This window comes from Maylandia zebra, linkage group LG10 (assembly GCF_041146795.1).
Source record: "Maylandia zebra isolate NMK-2024a linkage group LG10, Mzebra_GT3a, whole genome shotgun sequence".
Taxonomy (NCBI): Eukaryota; Metazoa; Chordata; class Actinopteri; order Cichliformes; family Cichlidae; genus Maylandia; species Maylandia zebra.
The window spans coordinates 23336323-23362043 of NC_135176.1; the positions used below are offsets into that span (position 1 = coordinate 23336323).

A 25721-nucleotide genomic window follows, 5' to 3' on the forward strand; every position below is an offset into this window, starting at 1 on the left:
TTTAAATGACTCACGTTTATTTCCAGTTAACCGACTAATTTTAGCATGAAGGGTGTGGTACTCTGAGGTACCAGAAATCTGTCAGACTTGGCGCTTTACTGTTTTGGTTCCCTTTCTCTCTGAGCAAAAGCAGGCCAAGAAGCAGCCTGTGTAGGAACCTGTTGCCGCAGTACTCTTATTAAAGCAGTTTTATGAGCTTGCAAAACTGGTCTGGAATGTGTGTTAGAAAAGGAAATCAGCAGAGACTTACAGCTGTATGTTTGCGTACGAGTCTGCCTTACTGATCATGCCCGGTCAGGATCTGGGTCACGATTTGAGTGTTTCTTTGCAGTGTAATGATTTGTGGCAAAGTTAAATTGTTCTACCCTGAAGTATTTTCTTTACTTGACAGACTTTGTATCTTAGGTCTGTTGGCAGCATGTAGCTGTTTTCCTTGACAATAAAACAATCCAATAAAATTCAGTTTACAGGCGTACCAATCAGAATATCATAGCAAAGCAATTCTCCCTGCATCCCTGTAGTGCTGTAGGTGCCAGTACTGCAAATAACAATAACTTTCTTTTGGAATTCACCTTCAGATTGTTTTTTCAATCAACTTTCATCTTTGAATATGGCCATGACTTAAACTGTACTAAATTTCATCCATCCAACCATCCTACATGTGCTGGACCTGACCTGGGACCTCCTCCCAGTGGGACATGATCAAAACACCTCACTTGGGAGATGTCCAGAAGGCCTCAACTAGCTTTTTTTAATCTGGAGGAGTAGCATCTCTACACTTAACCCATCCGAAATGATCAAGCTCCTCTCCTGTCTCTAAGAGAGAAGCCAGATGCCCTTTGGAGGAAACTCATTTCTGCCACTTGTGTGTGTCTGGCATCTCGTTCTTTACTTCACTACCCAGAGCCTGTGGCCACAGGTGAGGGTAGGAATGTAGATCACTCGGTGAAGCGACAGCTTTCTCTTTAGACTGTCACAGCATCCGGATCACTGAAGATGCCACGCCAATCATTTTGTCGATCTTCCACTCCATTCTGCCCTCAATCGTGGACAAGACCCTGAGATACTTCCATCTTCCTATTGCTAATTTTCCTATTTCCCCAACTGCTGCCTGATCCACAAAACGCCAAATCCCTATGACCCATCCCGTGAGAGGTGGATCCACAGGTGGTCGGGCCCGTGTAATTCTTTTGGGCTGCACCCTACCCTGAGTAGTGTAGCCATGTCCCTTGGTTATTATTTATGTACCGATCTATTCCATCATAGGGGTTTTTATACATTTCTCTTGGTCTGACCATCCACCCAGAACCAATTTGAGTTGGGGGCACCCTACCAGGGGCAAACAACATAACTCCTGGGATGATGGGGGCACATAAACCCCTCCCCATCAACACCACAATAATGTAATGATTCATGGAGGGTCACTCCTTTTTATGGAAACTGTTTCTCGTCGCAGCAAATTACTTTGTTCTTCTTCTTCTATTTCTAGTTTGGGGAATCCCAGCCAGGTTTTTGCAGTGAAAATGCCAAATGTGAGCTTAAAACTGGAATGAGGCTGGACAGAACACCAGTGTACACAAATACCCTTCTGGCAGTTCTGCCAACAGAGAGCCGGCTGATGTCAGCAGCCCTCCTTTCTGTAGGCTGACTGCGCCTGGCATGCAGGAAACCCTGTAGACTATCTTTTGTAAAGCCTGACATTATACTCTGCAAAAATGATCCTTTCTCCTCCCAGTACAAAGAGGCATTAAGGCTTAAAGAACTGGCAGAATATGGCTGAGATTTCCCATTTATGTCAAATCAACTTTGACTTACTGGACATTTAAAACTCCCTCTCCCCTGTCAGCTCAAAGTTTCCTGACATCCGTTATGCTTCTCTGCACAAAGATCGAATGCATTTGCTTTAAGTAGAGAAGGCGAGGCCTCTAATGAGATGGAGAATTTTTGTTGCAGTGCTTCTTTTGTTTTTTCCTGTTGATTTAATTATTTATTTTTTGCACATCTTTGGTTTATTTCCAAAAATATATCTTATTGATAAACGGCTAGGCAAATGTTTTGCGTTTTTATTGGTCTTCCAAATCTAGTGAACTAAATCTTAAGATTCCCCGTCACCAGCTCTCTAGGGGGAGGGGGAGTAAAATTGATGACCAAGTGGAAACAGGTGAAGGCTAAAGCATGGTCTTTTAATGAATGACAGCTTTCACCATAACGAAAATTGCAGAACTAAGCACCACGCGAAGCCAAGAAATAAACAAGAGTCCTAACTTTTGATGTCAGTGGGAGTATCATAGCTGTGGCCCACGAGGTAGAGCGGATTGCCAGTGGTTAGATCCCCACATCCAAGCATCCTTGGGAAAGATGCTGAACTGAGTTACCCCTGATGGATCCACTGGAGTGTGAGTGTGTGTGATTTTAAAAAACAAAAACAAAACAAAAATGTGTGTTTGTAAATGAGTGAATGAGGCTTGTAGTAAAAAAGTGCTGTTAGAGTTCAAATATAAGTACCAGTTCATGATTACAGGTTAGTAATTTAAAGAAAAAAGCACATAACTCTCTTAAAACGTACTATTTCTGAATAAAAATAAAGCGACCTACACACATGTGGGAAGTGGAAGAGAAATGAAACAACTAACAGCGTGTGTACTTAAAGCCACAAAATGTTGACGTACCAGTAGAGTACAACAGTCACATTTCAATGTTTCAAGCCAACACTGACAAGGTTTATGGTTCTGAGAGGCATGACGGCAGACTGTTCAGTCAAAATCAGCTGACCGACTTCTTTGCTGCCCATTTAAGCGTGTGGTGTGATGGATGATGCCGCTCGTTTGGAGCAGGGACTAGAGCATCAGTCCGTCCACCAGCCATCACCAACAACACGAGGGAAACAAGCTGCTGTAATTCTGACCGATATGGAGAGCAGGCGAGGAATTTCATTTGCTGAAATGCTTTGGGTAATCGTCAGCAGACATTTCTTGATACGCTAGCTTTCCGTTAGCTTTTTAAAATTGATCTTAATACAAAAATGGTTCCTGCCAGATGGAAATGCGAATCTTGGCCAGTGTATCCACTGGCTGCACTGGAAGCCCTTGAAAACGTGGATCTTGCCCCCAGAGGCAAAGTCATGAGACTGGTGGATGGGTTCCCAGACTGACTTAGAGTATGCACTTTAATCAGCCTTTTTGCGGGACCAGAACATGCAGCTTTGATGCTTGCGGTGTTGGACCGCTTGAATATGGAGCCGCAGATGGCTAGAAGATGCAGACATTGTCCCCCATATCACAGCAGTCTCTGGACGCGTACAGCCACAAATTGTAAAGCACCACTCCAGCATTATTAAAACAGGCTCCCTGCAGTTATTAACACATCACAACACAAATCTAATTATTGATCTGCCCACTTTAGTCTGTACTTTGCAGCATTGCCTGAATCTACATCACTCTCTCCCAGACAACACTGAGAGATCAGTTTCAATCGGACACAATTCATAAAGGACTCTGAGGGAAACAAATGGCTATTTCCAGCCCATGTGCCCATGTTTGTCACCCAGTAAACAATGGGTGACAAAAACTCAAAGTAGTAAATGTCACAGCTTGTTGCATTTTTGACCTCTTTTTGTCCTTTTTTTTTTTTTTTTTTTTTTTTTTTTGGTGTAATGTTTGTTGCCACAGCAATAAAGCATGTTCCCCTTGTGTGGTGGACTCTGTAAAGCACACCCATTTTCCTGGTTTCAAGCACCCTGCCCTGTAAATTCCTCGGAGATTGGCTGTAGTCAACAGCAGAAGCATTCCTTGCAGTAGCCAGGCAGTGCAGCTACACGAGGGAATTAAAAGTGTATCTGCGGCTTTTGTTTTGCCCGTGAACACAAAATAGCCAATCCAAGGTTCGTGCACACATTATCTCTAGAGGTCTGAGCTGTTGACAGTGAGCTATGCAGTCTGCTGAGATGAGTCAGGGCTTTTTGAAGACTGAAGATTAGAAATGCAATCTCACGAAGTGATTTACAGCCACGAACAATTCAGATCTACTAAATAAAACTCCAGTAGCTCCCAGACGAACTATTTTCAGATTTGCGTCAGTACACTGTGTGCAGCCATTGAGTCTCTTCACCGTTTCATGAGGCATGAAGAATGCAGTGTAACCAAATATCTGTTACTTAGGTGACGCAAAGTAACCAGTAAATGCTGCAAAAATAAAAAGTAGCCATCTTTTTTTTCTTGCGTGGTCGTGGTATAATGCTAAAATTCCTAGAAACTGAATCATGTGTGAGTAACGAGTCAGTGGGACAGAAATGCTTTCACTTAGTTTGAGTCCTTTCCCCCCCCTCAGGGTTTTTTTTTCTTTTATTTTTTTAGAGTCACTTTATGGTTCTTGGCGGAGTGTTCAGGCAGAATGTTGTACAAGGAGGCACACCTGCTCCACGTCCTTCCAGATGTTGTATATCATTTTTAACTTTTTTAGGCTGGGACTATAGTAATATGTGGTCTCGCTAAGAGTCCAGCTCCATTACTGAGGAGGAGCTTCTTCCCGCAGGCGATACGGTCTCTCAATCACACCACCACACAGTACTGACCCACACATACAGTTCTTACACACACACTGGACTTTCTGGACTTTGTTTTTGCACAACACTGGTCACTATATTCTTCATTTCCGGTTAATACTTGTACAGCTGCTGTTATTGTGTATATATTTATTTATATTTAGATTTCTTCATACATTCTTATATAGTTCTATATTGTGTATTGTGTATTTTGTTGTACAGTTATTTTATTTTCAACTTTAATTTATATATTTTATCTTATTCTTCCCAGTTAAATTTACCATCCATCCATCCATTCGCTTCCGCTTATCCTTTTCAGGGTCGCGGGGGGCGCTGGAGCCTATCCCAGCTGTCATAGGGCGAAAGGCGGGGTACACCCTGGACAGGTCGCCAGTCTGTCGCAGGGCTAACACATAGGGACAGACAACCATTCACACTCACATTCACTCGCACATTCACACCTAGTGACAATTTGGATTAATCAATTAACCTATCCCCACAGTTAAATTTACCCTTCATTCTAATTTGTGTTGTACAGTTATTTCATTTTTAACCTTAATTTATATTTTATTCCTTCCTAGTTAAATTTACCCTTTTTAATTTTTCATATTTATTTCCTATCTTATTCATAGCCTTTTCCTTTTTTGTTTTCTTTAGGTCACGAGGAGTTGTCCAAGCATTTCACTACATATCGTACTGTGTATGACTGTGTACGTGACAAATAAAATTTTAATTTGAATTTACTGTTGTTCTTATTTAGCGGCCTCATTGTAGACTGTTAGCACACCGTGACCTGTTTCTCACCTTGCAACACAGCATATAGGAAGCAAAGAACGTGAACAGCTTTTTGGATGTTTAACATCCTCATTTGGTGGAAGCTAAAAAAGAAAATCTGGACTTGAACCCTTACTAAAGTTGTCAAAATAATCTTTGTTTATCATACACTTGGTGTCTTTGTGTAGCCCTTCAGGTTATCCACTGTTTGAATCAAGCCCTCAAAGCCTGCTTTCTTCTGATTGGCTTTCCCTCATAAACAGAAGGTTTAAACAGCAGTCGTGGAGCGAGCAAATGCCTCGTAAATAATTACTCTTTGAGTCCAAAACCAACGATTGTTATCACAGCGACTACTTAGATCTTTTATACTAGAGATGCATTATCTGTTCCCCAAAGGGATTTGGGGTTTGACACTGCTTATCAAGTATTACCAACACTGCTAATTTACTGCCCTAAATTAACAGTATTGGTAATTACCAAAGTCATTTTTTGTTTTCTGTAATGGTAATAAAATATTTGCATTTTGTTGTTTTTATCACCGGTGGTCTAATAAATTTGTCAAGCACTCTATATGAGAGAAAACATGGAAAAGCATCACTTAGTCCCCTTCAACCAACCTAGTTACAAACAAACAGCAGATTTTTATATTGGCAGCAATGTTAAGATTTTCTGTACAGACCTTTGAAAACCTTTTTTGTATTTGTGTTTCAATCTCCTCTAGATCAGTTACAATATTGGGAGTTTTTTTGTATTGTATAGTTGAGAATAATAGAAAGGTTTCCACCAAAAGGGCAGCTGAGCAGTAGAGTTTGGTAATTTGTGGTTGTTTCTGCCGTGCCCTGGAGTTTTCTTCCCATTTAAGAAGAAAAAGAAAAAAAGAAAGTCATATTCATGTAACACAAAATGTTTATAAATCCATCAGCCTTGAGGATCACAAGAATTTCCTGCCCATCTGTAATTAGCAGATTCTGATAGTCGGCATGAACTGTCTCATCCCATACATTTGAGATGGACTGGCTGCCAGCCGTCCCTATTGAGTGGGATGAAGTCTGGAGTGCTGACAGAAGCGGTGTTGTGGGAGGCCTCTTTTTTTTTGGCAGATCCCACTGTGGAAACATTGAGTCACTGTCCACATCACAACACAAACCCCAGGCTGCTGACTGGCTGCCCTCTCCCCTCTGCTTCCCATTCAGCCCTCTGACCCAAACCTCTGCCTTCATTCTAAACAAAATCGGGATGCTAATTCTTCAGCATCACGTTTCACTGAAATCAAATACAGATCAATGAGTCCTTGATGTGTTGTAAGCAGCAATGGGTTTGTGTTGTGCCCTCTTTTCCTACATCTTAAATATGTTAGATTGGTTGTTACCAAGTCGTGTGTTTCTTGAGCCAGAGCTACTTTCTTCTGGGGTTCATATGACAAAGATTGTTACTGCAATAAACCGCGAAAAAAAACTATGAATGAATTGTTCATTTACAGCATCTGTACATTGCACGCACTCATTCCCACTAAAAAAAGTGAAAGGGAACTTCAGTGTGTTTACCCAGTGGTTGGATGGTGGGATTACGAGAGTGCGACGCATCAAAGGCCACGTTCGACAGTAAGGGGGATAATGGGGAGGGGGATGAGTCACTTTCTTGTGTGGTGCAAACCACAACTAATCACCAGTGAACGCGAGTCAAGAGGACGTCATTCATCGGGTGAAGCTGATGCTAACATGGCGAGCTTTGGAAACCAAACATCACTTTGAAGAGGAACTCGTCCCACTTCAAAAGAGCTCTGGATCCAGACCACAGGCAACAATAGCGTTTGTAGGATTGCGTGGCTGTATCTGATAAAGTCACGGAGGCAGGATATATGCTAGTGAAGCGGTGACCCTCTTGCAGAAAAACTGCAGGTGTGAGGTCTAGGTGGGTGCTGGGAAATGTTAAAGGAACAGATGACACACGGGCTGTCCTGTTGTGGCTGGGAATTTTGGCTTGGGCGCTGTTGTGCATGGAAACATTTTCAAACCACTACTTCACAAAGAGGTTTTTTTCCTCACGTGGTCTCCTCTTTGTCTTTAACACGGGCCGTGCATACAAGGTGCAACTGCTCACCTGATATTTTAATATTCAAAGCAGAGATTTGGCCACTCTGAAGATATCGGGAATCGGGCAGTGTTTCTGTTAAGTGAAAGCAAAAGACACGAGCTACAAGGGCTTGTACCGACAACATTCCTGCTTTCCCCTTCTTTAAAGGCATGAAAAGAATGAAGCCGGGCCGGAACAACACTGGCCGTCACTCAGGTCTTTGTGCGCTTGTTCTCACGGTCACTTATATTAGAATACCAGTTGATTGAATACAGTGGTTGAGGGATGTTTTAAAGATATGTTGCAGGAATATAAGCTCATATAAATTTTGTCTTTACAATTTCTGCACGTTTGCGCAGCGACTGAAATTCGACTTCCTGAAAATGCAGCCCACATGGAATTCGGCAGTAACGCACCTGGAGATGAGATGAGCAAGCGTTTGAGCAACATGCGGTTAAGAAGAGGGGGAGTTGATGCAATAGTTTGTAAACCAGACCACTTACACATCATGGTGTGGCGGGTACGCTACACTGCGCTTGCAAAGACTTGTGAGGACAAGTCGAAAGTGATGATAAAATGTAAGCAAACATAATGACGCGTGGTTTGGTTTGGTTAGTTTATTGTGTGTTGCTTAACCCATGTGTCTCAATCTGATGGTTCAACTATCATTGTGACTCATGCAGTTTTTACTCAGTTTCGTGTGTGACAAATCCCCAAATTTCTACTCTTGTGAAGCTTTAAATGGGAAGTTTTTCGTCTTTCTTTTCTGTTGTTGTTGTTTTTTTTGGAATCGTCACCTGTTCACGTCACCTTTGCCTCCATTATCTTGCCAGCCTTTCACTTACAGTAAGTGTTTTCAGTCACCTGTAAATTTATTCACCAAGTCATTATCTGACTTACTTGCTCGGTCACCTCCTTTGCTGACGCGTTTGAAAAAGAATGCAGGGCGCTCACCTCTGGAATGCTGGGAATGTGAAAGCTTGGGTTCCCTGAACTTCCCATCTGCCTCACGAGCACGGCATGAACCCAGTCAAGACAAAGAAAGCCCGCTCACCTGTGACGTAATACGACACGTTCGTGCCTTTTTAAAGTATTTCATATTAAACCTATTGGTTGATAATAACTTTGCAACGTGCGTCTGTTAATAGAATTATTTGAAGTGGTTGGGTTTGAGGAGTGAGGTGGGGAATGGCGAATGAAGCTAAGTTTAAAACTGCTGTAAAAAGATGTTTTAATTTAGCTTTTACCTGCAGATGCATGTAAGTGTTCTTGCATGCAACAATAGTTTACCCATCTGCCCTTACTTTAGATGTGCCCGCAGTGCCGCGAGCTAAACACGCTGCCAGTGAAGGTGTTTTACTGAAAGCATGCTAAACTGAAGAGCGTATGACACAATGGCGTGTTTTCAAATCAGTAAACAATCAGCTAATTCGCCTGGACTAAAAAAAAACCCTGCTGAGAAGTTCTCAGGCAACAATGTAAGTCAGAACAGATTAGGATCAGCGTGTCTGCTGCTGTTGACGCTTGCACGTTTGTCATCACCAAAGATCAGAATGCAAGTCATACGAAAAGGGTCTTTTTTTCTTTTCTTTTTTTGTAGCATTAAATATATATTAAAATATATATATATGCAGTTCAAAGGGCTTTGATGGCATGGTCGTTTAACAAAAAATACTATCAAAGCATCAGAATTTACAGTATTAATAATGTGCTTATAGACCGTTAAAGGTGGTATATGTTACAATAGATCACACCTCTGTGAATGAATGCTTGTTCTGTGTGCCCTCGTCCTTTATTGCACTTTGGGTTGTGTATATTGGGCATATTGGTGCTGGTCTTCTATGTCTCATTATTAATTTTGAAATTTCTTAAATTTCTTTGAAATGAGGGATGTTCCCGTTTTTTCTCTCTCGATTGAATCTCTTACACGGTATAAGGAAGTGATACTTCAGTATTGCAGTAATCAGGTTCTGAAAACACATTTTTGAGTCGGCGAGAAACCTATTAAATCTGGGAAATTTGTTTTTAAAACAAAAGCGAAAATAAGGGTGTTTTTGACCTCGCTGTGCAATTCTGTAAATACTTTAAACCCCAGTTTTGCCCTGGAGGTTGTACGAGCTGCTGTTTCTCACCCGCAGTCGTGCAGTTGGCAATTACCTCACACCCCTATCAGATAAATTATTAGCTGCTCATTCAGCTCTTATCAGACAGTAGTGCAGTTTGAACCATAACAGACACATTAATGTTCATCGGGTAGGTGCAAATGTGCGTGCACAGGGAACCCGGAAAAATCTGCACGTAATGTGACATGTTTGGTGTTCACAAGTCATTTGAGGACATCATATACAAATTTACATTTGATCAAACCTTTCAGATTTTTCTAAAGAAGTTTATTTAGATTTTGCAGGAATTAACTTTGCATATGATTCTAATGATTTGACTGTACTTTAACATCATGTCATAGAATCAGTCATCCTTAACATATTATTACAATGAGGTAAGCGGGGTCATTTAGACGTCAGTATTCAAGCTCTCATGGGGGGGAACAGTATCAGCTGGCTTCTAAAGGTTACAGTCTTAAACATATATATTATCAAGACAGAGGCTGATAATAACAACATGTTTACAGAGTCCATAATAGTAACTTGTAGCCTCTAATTTGTAACCAGTGAACTCTCTCTAACTGGTTTCTCCAGATGGCATAAGAACTAACTTCCGGTTAAAACTGTAGGTATCCACCCAGTCCAGCTCATCGATAAGGATCGTATCAGCCTTAATGTCCACAAGTGTGTTCAGAGGAGGGAGGATTAGAGGAATGTGCTTTAAAAAAGGAGGGAGAGGACTATTGACTCAGCAGCTGAGAGCAAACAGAGTAGTTAAGTAGGCATGTTAGATAAGATAACCTTTATTAGTCCCACACGTGGGAAATTTGTTATTTGTTAGAGGCAGAGAGAGACAGATTGATCTCTACACATGGAAACAAATCCTTTGAGACTGTTAAAGTGAGGTTAGGCTCTGGTGATCTCACTGATCGCTTACAGTAAGTTCCATTATCAAATAATGTGATGAGTGTGCGTGGTGTCGCCTGATGCTGAAGGGTTTGAAAATGTGATGTGGCGTCTGTTTTCATTGGCATGTGACATGTTAATGTTAATACACACTCCTCCAGACTTGCCAATTAACCAAAAAATAAAGTTTTCTCTACTGAAGCCACTTTTAAAAAGTCTTAAAGAATCTTTTAATTATATATTTGTTTGTTGATAGATGGGAAAAAAAAAAGCAAATGAAATCATTTCCACTTCCACCAGGAGATCCTGCTCTAAGTTTTTGATCTTCAGTTCTTAGTTGTGCTGGATTGATTCTTTTTCTGTCTTGTCTTGATATTGGTTCCACCAAAGCCAGATGTGTTGTGGTGGGTTTTTCATTGTAAGCGGGGTGGTCTGAACTAATTTTTTTCCCCCTCCCACTTGCCTGGATTTTAAGGCAGAAAACATATTTGTCCAAGGCCTGAGAAAGTTTGAAGTACATGGAGTTGAGTATGTGAGAGAAAGCTTTTCCCCGCCAACCTCTGTGGTCGCTGTGCTCATTGAAATAGCTTAGTCCACTTAGTCCACTGTGTCAATCAGGTTATGTATATACAGACATAAAACCATTGACTGGCAGGGGTTTGTGTGTGTTCCTGTAAGTCAGATGGTGGTCTGATCGTGTAACTATGGTGATACGGCTTTTGATGTGATTTACATGTGACTATCTTCCATGCAAATATATTCAAACCACTGTATATGTGAATGTGGCCACAAGTTCATCCACAGGGATATTATCATCCTGATGATGAGGGGACTTCACCAGGCAGTGACCTAAAGGTGACTACCAGAATTTTAAATTTAACAGGGAGCCAGTGCAGTGAATCTAGCAGAGGTGTGAAGTGAGAGCGCTTGGAGGATCTGTTAAGGAAACCTGCAGTAGCATATTGGACAATCTGCCATAAACTGCTGTGTGGCAGCAGTGCTAATCTCCATGCCCACCGTGCTGCCCTTAGTTAAAATCAAGCATATACATGTAAGTCTCTGGGTCTTTAAAAGTTTCAAGTCTATAGTTTAGAAGCCATGACCTCCAATGCACATTTCCCTTTAGTTTTCAGTCTAGGATGAGGAACCACCAGCAGGTTTTGGTCAGAACATCAGTGACCTGTATGTTGTATATGGATGGAAGAAATCGCTAATGTGATCAGGAAAGCACACGGAGCTCCGAAAGTGATCACCAAGACCTTAAACTGAAGTCTAGACTTCATGGGGAACCAGTGCATAGATGGTGATCCAAAGATGACACAATGAGGCCAATGTCCAGTGAATTACAATAGTCCAGTCGGGAGGAAATGAAGGCATTAATGATAATTTCTAATTCTGATTTGCATACCGCCCATCTGAGGCATGGAGGGTTGAGAAAAGAAATGCAGATTTAAGAGCCTAGTCATATGTAGCACCTACATTTCTGACATTGCGTTGAACCACTGTTGAATCAAAGCTTTCAGGAGCAAAACAAACAAGAACTTCTGTTTTCTGAGTGTTAGTAGTGGTTAAATTTTGCTGACATTTCACCTGGTTTGTAGACGACTCCGGGGGCTTTTTTGAAACCAAACCTACAAAAAAAGAAATACATTTTTCAAGCCCCACAGGCCAGCAGAAACTAGCGAGCCGAGCTGTGGGACACTCGGCGCTATTTGTGTTTGCAGTCCAAAATAGGGAGAAGGCGCCGGGCTTTGCTTGCATGGGTCCGTTTATGATTTATGGCGCTGCAGTGAGAGTGTGAGAAGTAGAGCAGAGCTGCCTGTCTGAACAGACTGGGCTGTCGGTTCCATATCTTGGCTACATGACAGCCCGCCTGTGGCTGTAAGGCCACGCAGATGACAGCTACGCTTAGGCCAGGTGGCTGTCTATTTTACACCGACTACCACAGAAAACCAGAGGTGCAGTGTTCATTTACGTGCTTCGTCATGTTCATGTTTGCACATATCCGTTTGTGCGCCTGTCTAAACTTAGCGACTCACCCTCCCCCCAACCTTTGCCTGCCAGCTGGGCTGTTGTCTGGCAGGAACCTTCAGCAGCAGAGTTCAGCTCACTACCGTGTGCTTGCTCTCTAACATCTGCTGCTTTGAACAGCCCCGGACCTCTCTGCCCGGCTGCAGCGTCGGCCATCTCTGAGAGGGGTTAAAAGACAAATGGGTTGAAAACCACAGGTGACGAAGAGCTCCTTAGCTGTAAGCCTCAAACTCTTGAAAACTTATAGCTCCAGCAATTAGGATTAACCAAGGAGCAATGGTTACAGCTGAGTAAATGGGAGCCTTTAACAAAGGTGCAGACTGTACTGTTGTCCACACAGGGAAATGATAGATGAGAGCAAAATGAGCTGGTAATGAGAGGGAGCGAGAGGTAGCAGAGGGGAGTGGAAAATAGGGCTGTTCGATATAACGATATATATCGGATGATGATATAAAAACGTCTATCGTTTCATTTTACGCAATCGTTTGTTTCGTGCTGTTGCAAAATAAACTGTTTACGGCAATATTTTTTTCATCGTTTTGATGGTCACTGTAGCGGCTATATTAATTTCCTAAAGTTCTCTCTTTCTCTTATATTTAATATAACCACACTAAGGACGGACAAGCGCTTGTTTTTATGCATTGTCGTTAGCAACAACGACGGTAAAACCATCACGTGTCCGCTTGTTTATTTTCCACATAAACCTTTCACAATAAATCTCAAGATCCTGTTGAGACTTTTCAAAATAAACTGAATCACGTGAAAGAGTATGCAGAGTATTTACCGATGAGAAGCAAAAAAGGAGCCGTCACGTGCTAAAAAAATAAACCTTAGACTCAAATGTTAGAACAGGCTTTTCCCTGCAGCACGCCCTGTTATAAATACTCACAAAGAAAACGGCCGGAAACACTTAAGCTACCCGAGATTCGCAGAATTTACAGAAAATGTTAAATTTTTGTGACTTATATCGTTATCCGACAATAGATGTTTTATATCGGGATGAGATTTTGGTCATATCGCACAGCCCTAGTGGAAAACATTTCTTTCTGTCTTTTTTCTTTTTTTAATGGTGTTTTAAGATGCCTTTGAAATTTTGCTTACCCAAAGGCTAGGTAGGGAATTATAATTTATAATGAACAAAACCAAAAAAAAAAAAAAAAATTGATCAAGTCGATGCCCCCCCCCCCCCCCCCCCCAAAATATTTTTTTCCCAAGGTAATATTTCCCAGATCGGAACCCAAGAGGAAGAATCATTAAAAAAGGGACTGTGTAGTGACAGGGTAGAAATGTAAAAATGATCAATACAGCATGAGCAGAATAAAAAAAATAAAAAGAGGGAAAAAACCCCAGTCCTTTTCAGGCGTGGAAGAAACTTCCTCTGACTACTTCATTCATTTCAGCGTTTAAAAAAAAAAAAAAAAAAAAAAAAAAAGGAAAAAGAACTGCAGCTAAGATTATAATAAAGGCTCAGATTTTCCGTTCCTGTGTGTGGCAGCAGTTTTGTGTGTGGCTGTTTGGCTTGGCTGGTAAGTGGAAAAAATGGCAGCTGGTGCTGTGCTTTCTGGGTTAGACTTTCAATCCAACCTCTTGCTTTTCTAGGAGGAGTAAAGAAAGGGAGATGCAGAGCCGGATACAGAGTCACAACTTATTGGTGCAGTGCTTGGAAAGTGTCAGAGTGAACTTGCTTTTGCATAAAGTGGTCATGCATTGCTGCACATGTGGCATCCTTACAAGGAGGCACGGAGTGAACCATTCTGCAAAGTGGGATACTTAACCCACCGTGTTCATATCTACTTTGTGCGTTTTGATTTTAGGTCCACAGGTTTTGCTGTTGATTCGACACATAGTGTAACCTCCACTGCCGCCGTCCCCGCTTCCTCCCATCGTACGCCTGTTTCCATAACCCGCTCCGTCAGCAACACCACGGCTGTCGTCACCAGTCTTTTTATGAACCCGAGTCCTCAGTTTTCATAGTGTGGAAACTCTCTCGATCAAGGACTCTCACTGTATTTGTTTTCAGCGCTCACGCTCGCGTTGTGCATTAAGTGATTTACTTCAGATTCGTATGAGTTTTAATTCTGGAGATTCACACTGTGGAGAAAGCTTTAAAAAGAAAAAAAAGGTATTTGACTGTTTTTGTGCCAGCTGTGTCAAGCCCTTCTCTCCGACTGGGCTTTGTTCCTGAAAATAGTTTCTTTTGTTAAGTCGAGGAGAGGCTGAGCCGTGAGCAGAAGGAGGGGATTTGAGATCTAATTGGAGCAAGTGTGCTTGAAACCTCGCACCAATTCTGCCAGTGATAAGGGCGCACCGCACAGTGCAGCCTAGGATTATAGGGGAGCTTCTGCATTGTATGAATCATGATCCATCCTGCCTGGAGTCTGGTATCATAACCACGGGATTACAGTTGACCTTACAGGCACTCAGGTTTAAACCATCAGAGCTTTAGCAACATTAACGCCTTGAGCCTTTAAATTTGTTCTAAGGAGATTGCGCAGCTATGTAAACATTTGTCAACGGATGAGGTTTTGTTAGTTTCTCCGCTTTGGGTGTTTGATTTGATTCCAAGTGTTGATGTTTTATCGAGAATAATCGTGTGTCTTTCTCCAGTACCTTACAATAAGAGCCGTTATAGCTGACATACGTCTGAATCATAACCAGCAGCGTAATTTTTGTATTGTAAAATCAGGGTACTTGAAAAATGAATTGGATCATCTGTTTTTGGTTAAGACACATGAAGTTTTTGGTAAATCCCTAATGTTGGATATTGCTGATCTGCTGAAATGGAACTAGTAGACCTATTTGTCACAAGTTGGCTTTAAGACATAAAAGATTGAAGTTTTGTCTTTACATAACAGACAACTTGGCATCTTAAGGGACTTAGTTTCTAGCACCTTGTCGAAGAAACCCATTTGTTCACATGTCTTTAGTTAAGTCTATAAAAAATGCCAAAGATAACAGTTTGACAGGCATAATGTAGTACTTTTGCACCAACAGGGGGATTCCCCATGCTAAGATAGCCAAAAAGACTTGGCGTGTCTTAGCGTGGTGTCCCTATTTACAAAAAGAATTTTGAAGAAACTGGACAAGTGAAGGACAAAAGAAGCAGTGTTAGGCTTAAAAAAACATCTACAGCAGATGAACAGCATCTGAAAGTCGTGTCCTTTGAAAAGAGGAGGGAAAAAGTGCAGCAAAAACATGACACGGGACCTCTGAGAGGCATTTGGCCTGTGAGTTGATCCATCTACTGTTCACTGAAGCCTCAGAGTCAGTACTAGAGAAAGAGTGGCTGTCAGAAGCCATTCTTTAGGAAGGGAAATGGGGGGAAGCTGAGGTATCCAAATTACACAAGAACAGCACTGACAGTGAATGGGAGCTGCTCTTTTGGTGCAAGTAGGAAATTTCTGACAGTGAACAAAACAATAGGCAATAAATTACTGGACTTATTTCCCATTTTCCTGGCAAAATATAGAGAAATGATGGGTAGCTCAAGGCTTTTGGATTGCACGGTAGCTTACAGGAGAGCACTTGCATGAAACGACCATCTCATGCAGCTCCTGACAATTCTGCTAAGGCTGTCACTGAAATTGAGTACTTCTGTTTGAACACTAGACTTGACCCGTTTCAAGTGTTGAAACATGTAAAAAAATTAAATTAAATTCCACTCCCCACTAACGTCTTTGTGCTCCTAGTTTCTAACTGTTTTGCCTTATCTGGGCGCAGTGTTGACACAGAGTCTTGGGGAGTTCTGTGTAATGTAAATGCTCAGGGCTGGTTTTGAATGCACAAAGTTAGCTAAGCTGTTTGTTCTTGCAGCTTGAATGGAAGCGTTGTATCGTCTACACCATCCTCTCTGCGTCGGTGACAGACGCGACCGGCATACTGTACATTCTGGCGGAGGCGAGGGTGGGCTGGTGGCTGATTGAATCCTTTACAGAGGCAGCCGCTGCTGGGAGCAAAGACCCGCTTCCCCCTGAAAAGTGACATTTAGCGAAAGAATCTTAACCTCAGAAAAATGTTTGGAATAGTTTACTTACCCCCACACGGTCACACCAGCTACTTTGCATGTTATCAGGTTTTTTTTTTCAGCTTTAGGCATATAAAACACGCCTCATCAGGAAAGAGTCTGAAGCTTCTTTTTTTTCTTTCCTATATTGCCTGCATTTTCTTTGCCGCGTGGGAGTGAATGCATATAATGGATTCTGTGTTAATGGGCCATCTGTTGATAAGACAGGAGAAACGTGGTGGGTTGGACACCACAGGGCCTCTGCAGAGTCCTGCAACAACTTGCTTTTGTATGACTGGCTCCAGTTCTGTCGCAGCTTGTTCATGTGTGAGACATACTTTATTCAGCCGCATGTCAAAATGTTAATTTCCTGTCTGGGTTACAAATACCTACTGTCACTGTAATGTGTGGTTTAAATAGCCTCAAAAGATTTGAGCAGATAGTCGGGGTCTATCTATGTCGGCGTTACACATAACATCATGGCCTGGAACAAGCTGGTTTCACTTATTCTCTACTGCTGTAATGTAATGAAATAATCAAGCAACATCTTCATTAACATCAAACGGCTCTTTTGACATCTGGGAGGATCTAACTAATCCTTCTCAGACTAGTTTCAATCTGGGGAGATGTGCAGTATCTGTTGAACCAAGTCTAGTCAGTGCTGAGGCGTTCTGCCAGAAGGTGGCAGCAGCAGCACTGTAGATGCCTGATTGAAACACGTCTGTGAACACACCCTTACACAAGCAGGTCAAGTGCAGAGTGCCGTGCATCAGTGATTAGCTCTGTGGGTCAGCTCTATTTGTCCTATTGTTAGTTTAAAAGTCATACAGCTGCTCATTTCTGCAGCCAGTTGGAGAGCTTGCATCATCAAAGAGTGGATTTTTAGTATCTTTGAAAAACTGCTTCTTAATAAGTGCTTTGAAGGCATGCAAAGTGTCAAATAAAATATGGAAAATGGACTTCCCATTACAGCTGTGCATTAAAATCATTCCTCTGAACCTCTAATACTAATACTAGTGTTTAGTTGGACCTGTTCAGCTGCTTTTAAACACAAATGTTAAATCAGCCAATCACACAAAAGCAACTCGATGCATTTAGACATGTAGACGTGGGCAAGGTGGTCGGTAAATGTAGTGAGACGGTGGAGATTATGGAACATGAATGAATGGGAATATTAGACAACACATGTATAATCATAGCATCGTTTTGATTAAAAAAGTGATTTGAGCCTGTCACGTAATTCAGATGGTGTATAATCCAGAGGAACTCGGATGGTTTCCGTGTTTTCCAGCGTCTTATTTTGACTACGTCAGGCAGGTTTGAATGAAAGACTGCAGTCTCAGCTGGGGATGAGTTAATGGATGTTTCCGCTGAGATGGCGATGTCTTAATCACAGATGGGGTCATCAGGCCACACTGTAGGAGCCTCTAGGGAGGCCAGGACAGAGGTCAGAAGTCACTGATGAGGTTTGCACCGCTGCCCTGTGGTGTCATGTGGGAGGACACGGCAAAAACAGCAAAGCTACAAGCCACGTGGGATATAGCTTTGAGGGTTGCATGTGAAAACCGGTAAGGAAAAGCCAATATTATTAGAACAATCGCTGTGGGCTGAACTTGAATCTTTTCCATATTAAACAAGATTTTTTTTCAAAGGGGCTTTTTTTTTTTAAATCGTTTTGAATGTTCAGTTGAATTTGGTTTTATTACTATGTTCCCAAATCACAGCAGCAGTTGCCTTAAGGTGCTTTAGATTGTAAGGTGAAGGCCCTACAATATTACAGAGAAAATGCCAAAAATCAAACAACACTCGTTGATAAAGCGCTTTGCGACTGAGGGAAGGAAAAACTTAAACAGGAAGAAACCTCTGGCAGAACCAAGCTCAGGGAGGAGCAGCCATCTGCTGCGACCATAGATTTAAAATTGAGCGATTGTTGTTTTTTGTTTTTGTTGTTCAGGCACATCATAGCCTGAGTTCAGAGGAATGCAGTGTATGTGCATACTGAGAGCATGGAGAGAGATTGCCAGTAATCGCATTACTTTTGTGTCTCTGGGAGTCCACAGGCTAAAACTGCAAAGCGGAGATCGCATCCTCAGACATGCGGATGACTTCTATCTATCTGTCTGGGTCTATTGATGACCTGGTTTACACTAATCAATACAATCATGAATGAATCAAGGGCATTTAGTTTCATGGCTGTGAGTATTACTAGTAGTAGTAGAAGACTCAGTGTCCAGTGTAATAAGGCTGTTTGTAAATAAATGCGAGGTGTCCAGATGAGCTTTACAACAGAAAACTAACACAGCGCATTTATCATTACGAAGTTTCGATGGACTTAACCGAATCTTCCGATGACCCAGGGACTACATTTTGCTGAGCTGTAAGCCTTTGTCTCTGGGATTCTACCAGCATTTAGTAAGACTAAGAAGAAAATCTAACAGCTTCCACAAAGTTTACACATCTTTGAATTTAATTCAGCTTCTTATCTTACCTTGTAAAATCTACCAAACGCTATCCATTATATATAAAAATACTTTTTTGTACTTTTCCCTTCCTTACAGATAAATGGGGGGAAATCCTTTCAGTAGAACTTATGTATAACACTTTAAAAAAATGTTTTGAAGTGGAGGAAGACTTCAAAGAAATCTGCTATCATCTGGGTGGGTTCTTCTGCAATAGCAAAAATATTCCCAAATTAATATGCAGGGCACATTATTATGCATTTAATGGTATTAAGGCGTAACCGAGGAAGTCATTATCAAGCAGGGGTGAGGTGGGTATTGAGGCTTGGCTCGTAGCTAGCGCCTCAGGGCTGTATGTCCTAACATACACACTCCTGCTGTACGTACACACACGCATGCTCAGCAGCATGACAGCAGTGCTTACTGCAGCAGTTTGTTGTGCTCACTAACCCAGTTAAGTGTGATTTGAAGTCAATACAGTTCCACTTTCTCACTGCTGTGATCTAGGCTTTTCCATGTCTGCTGTCCGCTCACTGTCTCTCAGTAAATGGAGGTTTCAACTCTCCCTGTAAATGGCTTTCCAGGTCAAGCCCTCTGTCCATCACAATTTTCCTCTCAGACGGAGATAACTGTGTTTCTCCTCAGGGGAGATTGTGAATGCCAGGTTTTGACCCATGAGTATTTTAAGCACAGTTAATCAACCAGTGATAGCCAAACTGGCAAACATGCAACTGGTGGGTCTACTTTTTTTTTTTTTTTTTTTTTTTTACCAAAATGTAAAATATATATCATATTTAATGGATGGGTGTTGCAGAACTGGGCAACTCTTATCTGAAGGTCATTTGGCTGGAGGATGTATTCTGCCAGGTTCGTCTGTCTGATGTTGCTAAAACCACCCTGAGAGAAGCAGTCAACATGATTTGATGACATCATATTATGGATCAAATGTAGGTACCCGATTTAAGCCCTTGGATTGCCCCAGGTTAGGCAGGGGTCTCCTAACAACCTTGAGACATTTCCAGATGTCAGGCATTCACACAGTAAGCAGTAGAGGAAGCAGATTGTATTATATTTATTTCAGACATTACTGGTGACAAGTTATTGAATGGTTTTTACTGCAATAATTCAGAACGTGCATGGGACAAAGCTTGCAGACAGGGATTCACCTGATACAGTTTATCACATAACCTCTCGTCTCAGAACTTCTGCCCCCCCTCTTGTTTCAGCCTTCCTCTGCTGGTCTTTTCCTTTTGTCTGGCTCCCCTTCTCTCCCTCCCTCCCTCCCTCCCTTTGTTCGCTTTCTCTCTCCTCTTCCATCTCTTTCACCCAGACCTTCCTTCCTTCCTTCCTGTGATAGACCGAGCTAACAACACATCAGCAGTGTTTTGGCCCATCGCATTGAAGCCTCCCCATTCCCCAGTGTTGTTCCGTGCTTCCGCTGGCTCCCACTGCTTGACTCAATTTACCGGCACACACCAGAGACTACAGTATTCTTTCAAAAGAACTATACTCCTTCCGCTTTTGGTCTTTGTCTCTGTTGTGTTGTTACTATGATGATTCAGCACTGTCTGTTAATCTGCTCACAAAACTGTAATGTTCAGTCTGCTCAGATTTACAGTGTCGTCACTATTTGATGTAACATAAACACCTTTCAGTGTTCATCGTGCGATTTTTACATTGTAAAATATCATAATATCTGCATTTATTTTGGAGAGGATTTACTTTAAGATGCATGCATAAAAGTTTTGCTTCACAGAACATCGCTGACTGGAGAGAAAAAAACAGGAGTGAGACAAAACAGTGCATTCGTTTTTTGTTCTCTGTTGACCTGTTAAATTATTACTGTAGATTAGATTGGGGCTTTGAAGCTGTCCCGGTTTTTTTGTGTGTGAGTATCCTCACTGAACTGCAGCTGTGTTTTAGCTTTGCCCTGTTTTTGTGTGGCCTAATGTTTAGTGGAGAAATTTAGAGATGCTTGTACACAAAGTCCTTGTCGAAGCATTCATGCTGCCAGGAATTGTCTTGGTACTGGCGACTACCAATGACTCAGGAGCCATTTGGGATTTAGGCCAACAAGACCAACCAAACGATTGGGATAAAACCTTTTTTTCATTTAATGTCACGTGGACATAAAATCTGCAGTCAAACCTGATAAAATGAGTAAAAAGCTGCCTTTCTTCCACTGTATGTCTTTTGTTAAAGGGGAGTTTTTCCTTCCCACTGTCACCATAGGGGGACCTCTGGTTGTTGGGGTATTATTGTAGGGCCTTTACCTACGCTATATAAATACAATAGAATTGAAAGGAACAGAATTCAACTGAGTGTGGAAATGTTGCTGAAAATAAGCTTTAGGCATTTTCCCCCTGTACTTCTACTTCTACTAATAAAGTTGTACAACATTACAGGTTTATTCAAAGCGTCAGTCCAAACATCATCAACATCTCTGCTCATTTTGCTAACCCACCCGGAGCAGCAAGCAAATTCCATGCTAATTGATGTTTTGGATAAAAGGAAGTCAGGAAGTGCAATAAGTACACTTATGTGCATTTTTTTTTTTACTATTTACAAGCCTGTATGTCTGTCAGAATACAGCTGAAATCTTACTCACCTCTGCCGTTGCATAACTCTTCCATAGATTTCTATTCAGGGTTCTGAATAGAAGTATATCTATATCTATGTGTATCTAACCAGAAAACTGTGTCCTGACCCACAGAAGCTGCTCCTACACACACACACACACACACACACACACACACACACACACACACACACACACACACACACACACACACACACACACACTTACTTAATGTTTTGTCAGCTGGTCTGATGGAGTTCTATTTTTAGGCTGTGGTAAGATATATCTGGGTGTCTCAGTGCTGTCATGTGCAAACACAAGTATTACGCCTGTCTGTTTGGTTGCAGAGCGTCAGTTTGACGGACAGCGTTTGGCGTAGTTCAAGTGGCTTCCGTCAAATCACAGCACTAGATGTGATTTACACCATTTATACTCACTCTAAACAATGAGCTAATCTTTTAAAAAGCTTTCGATTCTCAAGCACCGTCCCTGCAGTTTGCAGTTTACACAGACTTGTTCTTTAATACACTGTAAATCGTTTGAAAGTACAGTACAAACTTTTTTGTCACTAGATCGCACGTGCCACGTCATAGTCTGCGGAAATAGTTTTTAACTCTCGTGTATGTGGAAATGTGAGATAATCCTCAGTAATGGTTTCATTTACATCATTTCCAGGACCTGCATACCATCTACTGCCACCTGTACCACATGGATGTTCTCTCACACCTTAGAGAACACCAGCTAAGGTGAGCCACTTCCATTTTACCTCCAAACTTAAATAAATAACATCAAGTTTCACTCAACGCTGACAGGTGAGGAGCCAGTCCCAGTTTCAGAATATAACATTACCTTAATAGTAGGCTTTAGCCCTACGTTTTACGTCAGTTGCATTGAATTGTTAAAACAGGTTTTTACACATTGTTTCTGCAAATGTCTTTTTTTTTTTTTTTTTTTCCCAAGATGGGTTTTCCCCATCCTGGCCACCTTTCATACCAACTTCAAGTCAAGCTTCCTTTACTGATACCAAACAAGCTTAAATGTTTTTCTTGCTAGTTTGATACAGGTTAAGCAGGAAGTGCATTGAAAAGTGATTCTGATTCCTCAACTCCTTAACCTAATTCACGATGGTCCTTTGAAGAGGAAGACATCCACGAACCCACACGATCGGCCCATGTAATTTAAAAGGCTCTAGATCTTTGTTAATTGACAGAAATTGAGCAGTTGATCCTGATAAATGTCTGTTATGCTAAAGTAAAAGAAAATCCCAAACTTTAAGAAAAAAAGATTAAAAATAATTTCATTTCCCTTCTAGGGATTTTAGGTTGACTGTGGTTAAAACCACTTTCTGGGGCAGCTTGTAAGTGTGTGAGTTTCAGGGACATGCAGAGACTCACATAGCCATCTAAGAGACTATCCAGTTTTCAAGATAAGGCATATGTGACTTGAATGTATAAACACCAAGTTTCACTGACCAGGTGCAGAGTTGTGCTTTAGAGAAGCGGGTCACCTTAACATTTTACGCTGGCAGCCAGTAGTAATTGTGCCGGAAATCTGGGAACTTGTTGCTGCCTGAGAAATACGTGTGGATGCAACGATGGATTGGAAGAGCCAGAAAAGTCTAAGCTGAGGTTTTAAATTGAGAAAATGTTTACACCTGTTTCTTTCTCTCTCAGGTCGATGTGCACGTCTGCCAGGTATGAAAAACATGAGGCTAACCACATCCTGTTCTAGTAAGTACATATTCTCGCTCTTATCAGGAAATGCTGTTGTTTACCTCTCCATCTTTGCTCTCACGTGACTATCAAGAGCTATGATCTGCTGAGTTCATGCACTCTTCTATGTGATTGTCTTCTACTGTGTTTCACATTTATAGAATACTTAACATTTACACTTCATGGCTACTCAGAAAAAGGTTTTTCAGTGTAAAGATGCTGGTAGTGGTAGGCAGTGTTTGCACATCTCAGTTTCAAGGTTTTGGTTCAACTGCTGAAAACCACTGGCCTAGAATAACAGTTCCTTTAAACAGGTGCACTGGGGCCCATTAGCACAGCACATAAACATTATATGACGAAAAGCTAAATGCTTCTCCTCCTTTTTTCTAGTTTTTTATTATCCAGATTTAAAACACCAATCGCCGACAGCCTGCCCTCTTTCATTTTTTTTTTAAACATTTTTTATTTCCTGTCATGGCGTTGTGTAGAAATAAATACTGCAGTGGTTGAGGCTGATGGTTAATACAACTTGAGCATCATATACAAGGTGGATTTATGGGAAAGCTGGAGAAGTAGGAGGAGAGAAAACAAATGAGATGAACAAGAGGCTCGTGAAAGCAGAGGTAACAGGATGATTAAATGAGGACAGAGTTCACAGCGTAATGAACAGAGGTGATGAGAAGAGGAGGGAGTAGCAAAGAGTAAACAAAAAGCTTTAAGGAGTTATATTAAAATTTGAGGAGTGCATGCCGAGAAGGCAAGAAAACAAGAGGTAAATATGCTAAGAAGGAGGAAGGGATAGCAATGTCAAGAGGGAAGGGAGATGACAAATGAATTGAAGGCAGGAGTGAATGAGTGCAAAGCAGGAGAGGAATGTAGAGGAAGTGTGAAAGATGGAGGGAGGACAGAGACAAATGAAAGGATGAGGGCTAACCTTCACCTGTTATTAATGTATTTTCATGCTCACCGGAATCACATTAAGCACCCTGTGGTTTCATTTAGCACCAAATAAATACACAAAACACTCTCTCTCTGATACACTCCATTGCCTCTCTACCAGAGGCTTGTCGTAAGTGCCTTAACCCAGACCATGTCCAATTAGTCTTCTGTTACTTACACACACACACACACACACACACACACACACACACACACACACACACACACGCGCTAAAAAGGCTACAGATGAAAGCAATCAAGGTCTCTGCAATGAAGCCGCAATAAAAGTTACTAATGCTACCCTCACCCAACAATGCAAAAATGAATCTCCTGTCTGCTTTTTAAACATAATTATTTTTAGGATACCTGCTTTCTTGTGCCACGCTTAATGAAAATTGATTGAAAAATACCAAAAGCATCAAATGAACAACCTGCGGAGGAATGGATATGATGCAGATGAGATCAGGGCTGCACCAAATGATTCTTTTTGTCCAATTTGCCGATTGTCTCTCGAATTAAATCAACGGGGCCAGAAAATTATTAAAAATGCTCGAGGTTTCTTCAGGGGACAAAACTCAATTTACCATGAAATAAAGCAAACAATATGAACCACTGTTGTTTTCTAAGCTTCTGTGTCACACTCTCTCCTTGTTTTTTTTTTGTACCGCATTGGCCATTCTTGCTTCCTCTGTAGTACAAAGAGATCCACTCCAGTTACACAAAATGCATCAAATGTACCAGATCTCCCCAAGCTTGTGTTGGGGAAATAGTGAGGCTCATGAAGACTATGAGCTGCACAAAGATAAAAAGAAAACACATAAAAGCAGATCCATAATAATTTTCTGGCCCTGTGCGGATTCAAGTGAAAGTTGAATCCAAGGCTGTTCAGAAAGACTAATGCAACAGTTACAGTAGGGGAAACGGTGGCATGGCCAGAATTATTGCAAACGTGTTCAATTAACTTGCAGTCTTGTTGCTTTTGAAATGGTTGCTTCAGAGACAGGGAGCAGGTCTCTGACAGCCAATCGCTGTCTTCAAAGTGGCTTTGAAGACAACAAGATGGCCCTAAAACTGCAACAAGACCGAGTTATTGTGTTATCAATATAACATTGAATGGAGTCAAGTTGGCAATTGCATGCAGTCTGTTTCTGATAATATGAGAACATGAGAATTGCCTTCTAACCTCATATATATGAATCAGAGCCATAATGATTTGCTGTAGGGTGGGAATTTCACTGCAAAATTGCTTGCCAACCTTGACTTTTGCATATTAATATAAGTAGAATACAATCAGTTGGCAATCAGTTGGCAACCAGTTGCGTCGAGTGTCCAATTGCAAACACACACATTGCAGATGTGCAATTATTATTTTTTTGATACTTTCTTTTTATTGTTTTTCTTTAAACATTATAAAGGGGGGGGGGGGGGGGGGGGGGGGTGTAGTAACAACAAAAAAGAACTTAAAAATAAAAGTAATAAAAATAAAAAAAAAAGAGAGAGAAATTATCACTGACTGACCCACAATAGCTACAATGTGTTGGCAGTCTGTCTGCATTTAGAAATTAAGCAGCATTTATTTGCAAACTTCAGCAACCTGTCTGAAA

At 41.4% G+C, this 25721-nt stretch overlaps 1 protein-coding gene across 1 annotated transcript in view; it reads left to right on the forward strand.

Moving 5' to 3' along the window:
- The window catches only part of rapgef6 (Rap guanine nucleotide exchange factor (GEF) 6), a 139100-nt gene that overhangs the window by 11841 nt on the left and 101538 nt on the right, over positions 1-25721 (forward strand). Inside the window, exons 2-3 of the mRNA XM_012922040.4 lie at positions 22142-22212; positions 23140-23196. Coding sequence (XP_012777494.1) covers positions 22142-22212; positions 23140-23196 — 128 coding nt within the window. The remainder of the gene's footprint in view (positions 1-22141; positions 22213-23139; positions 23197-25721) is intronic.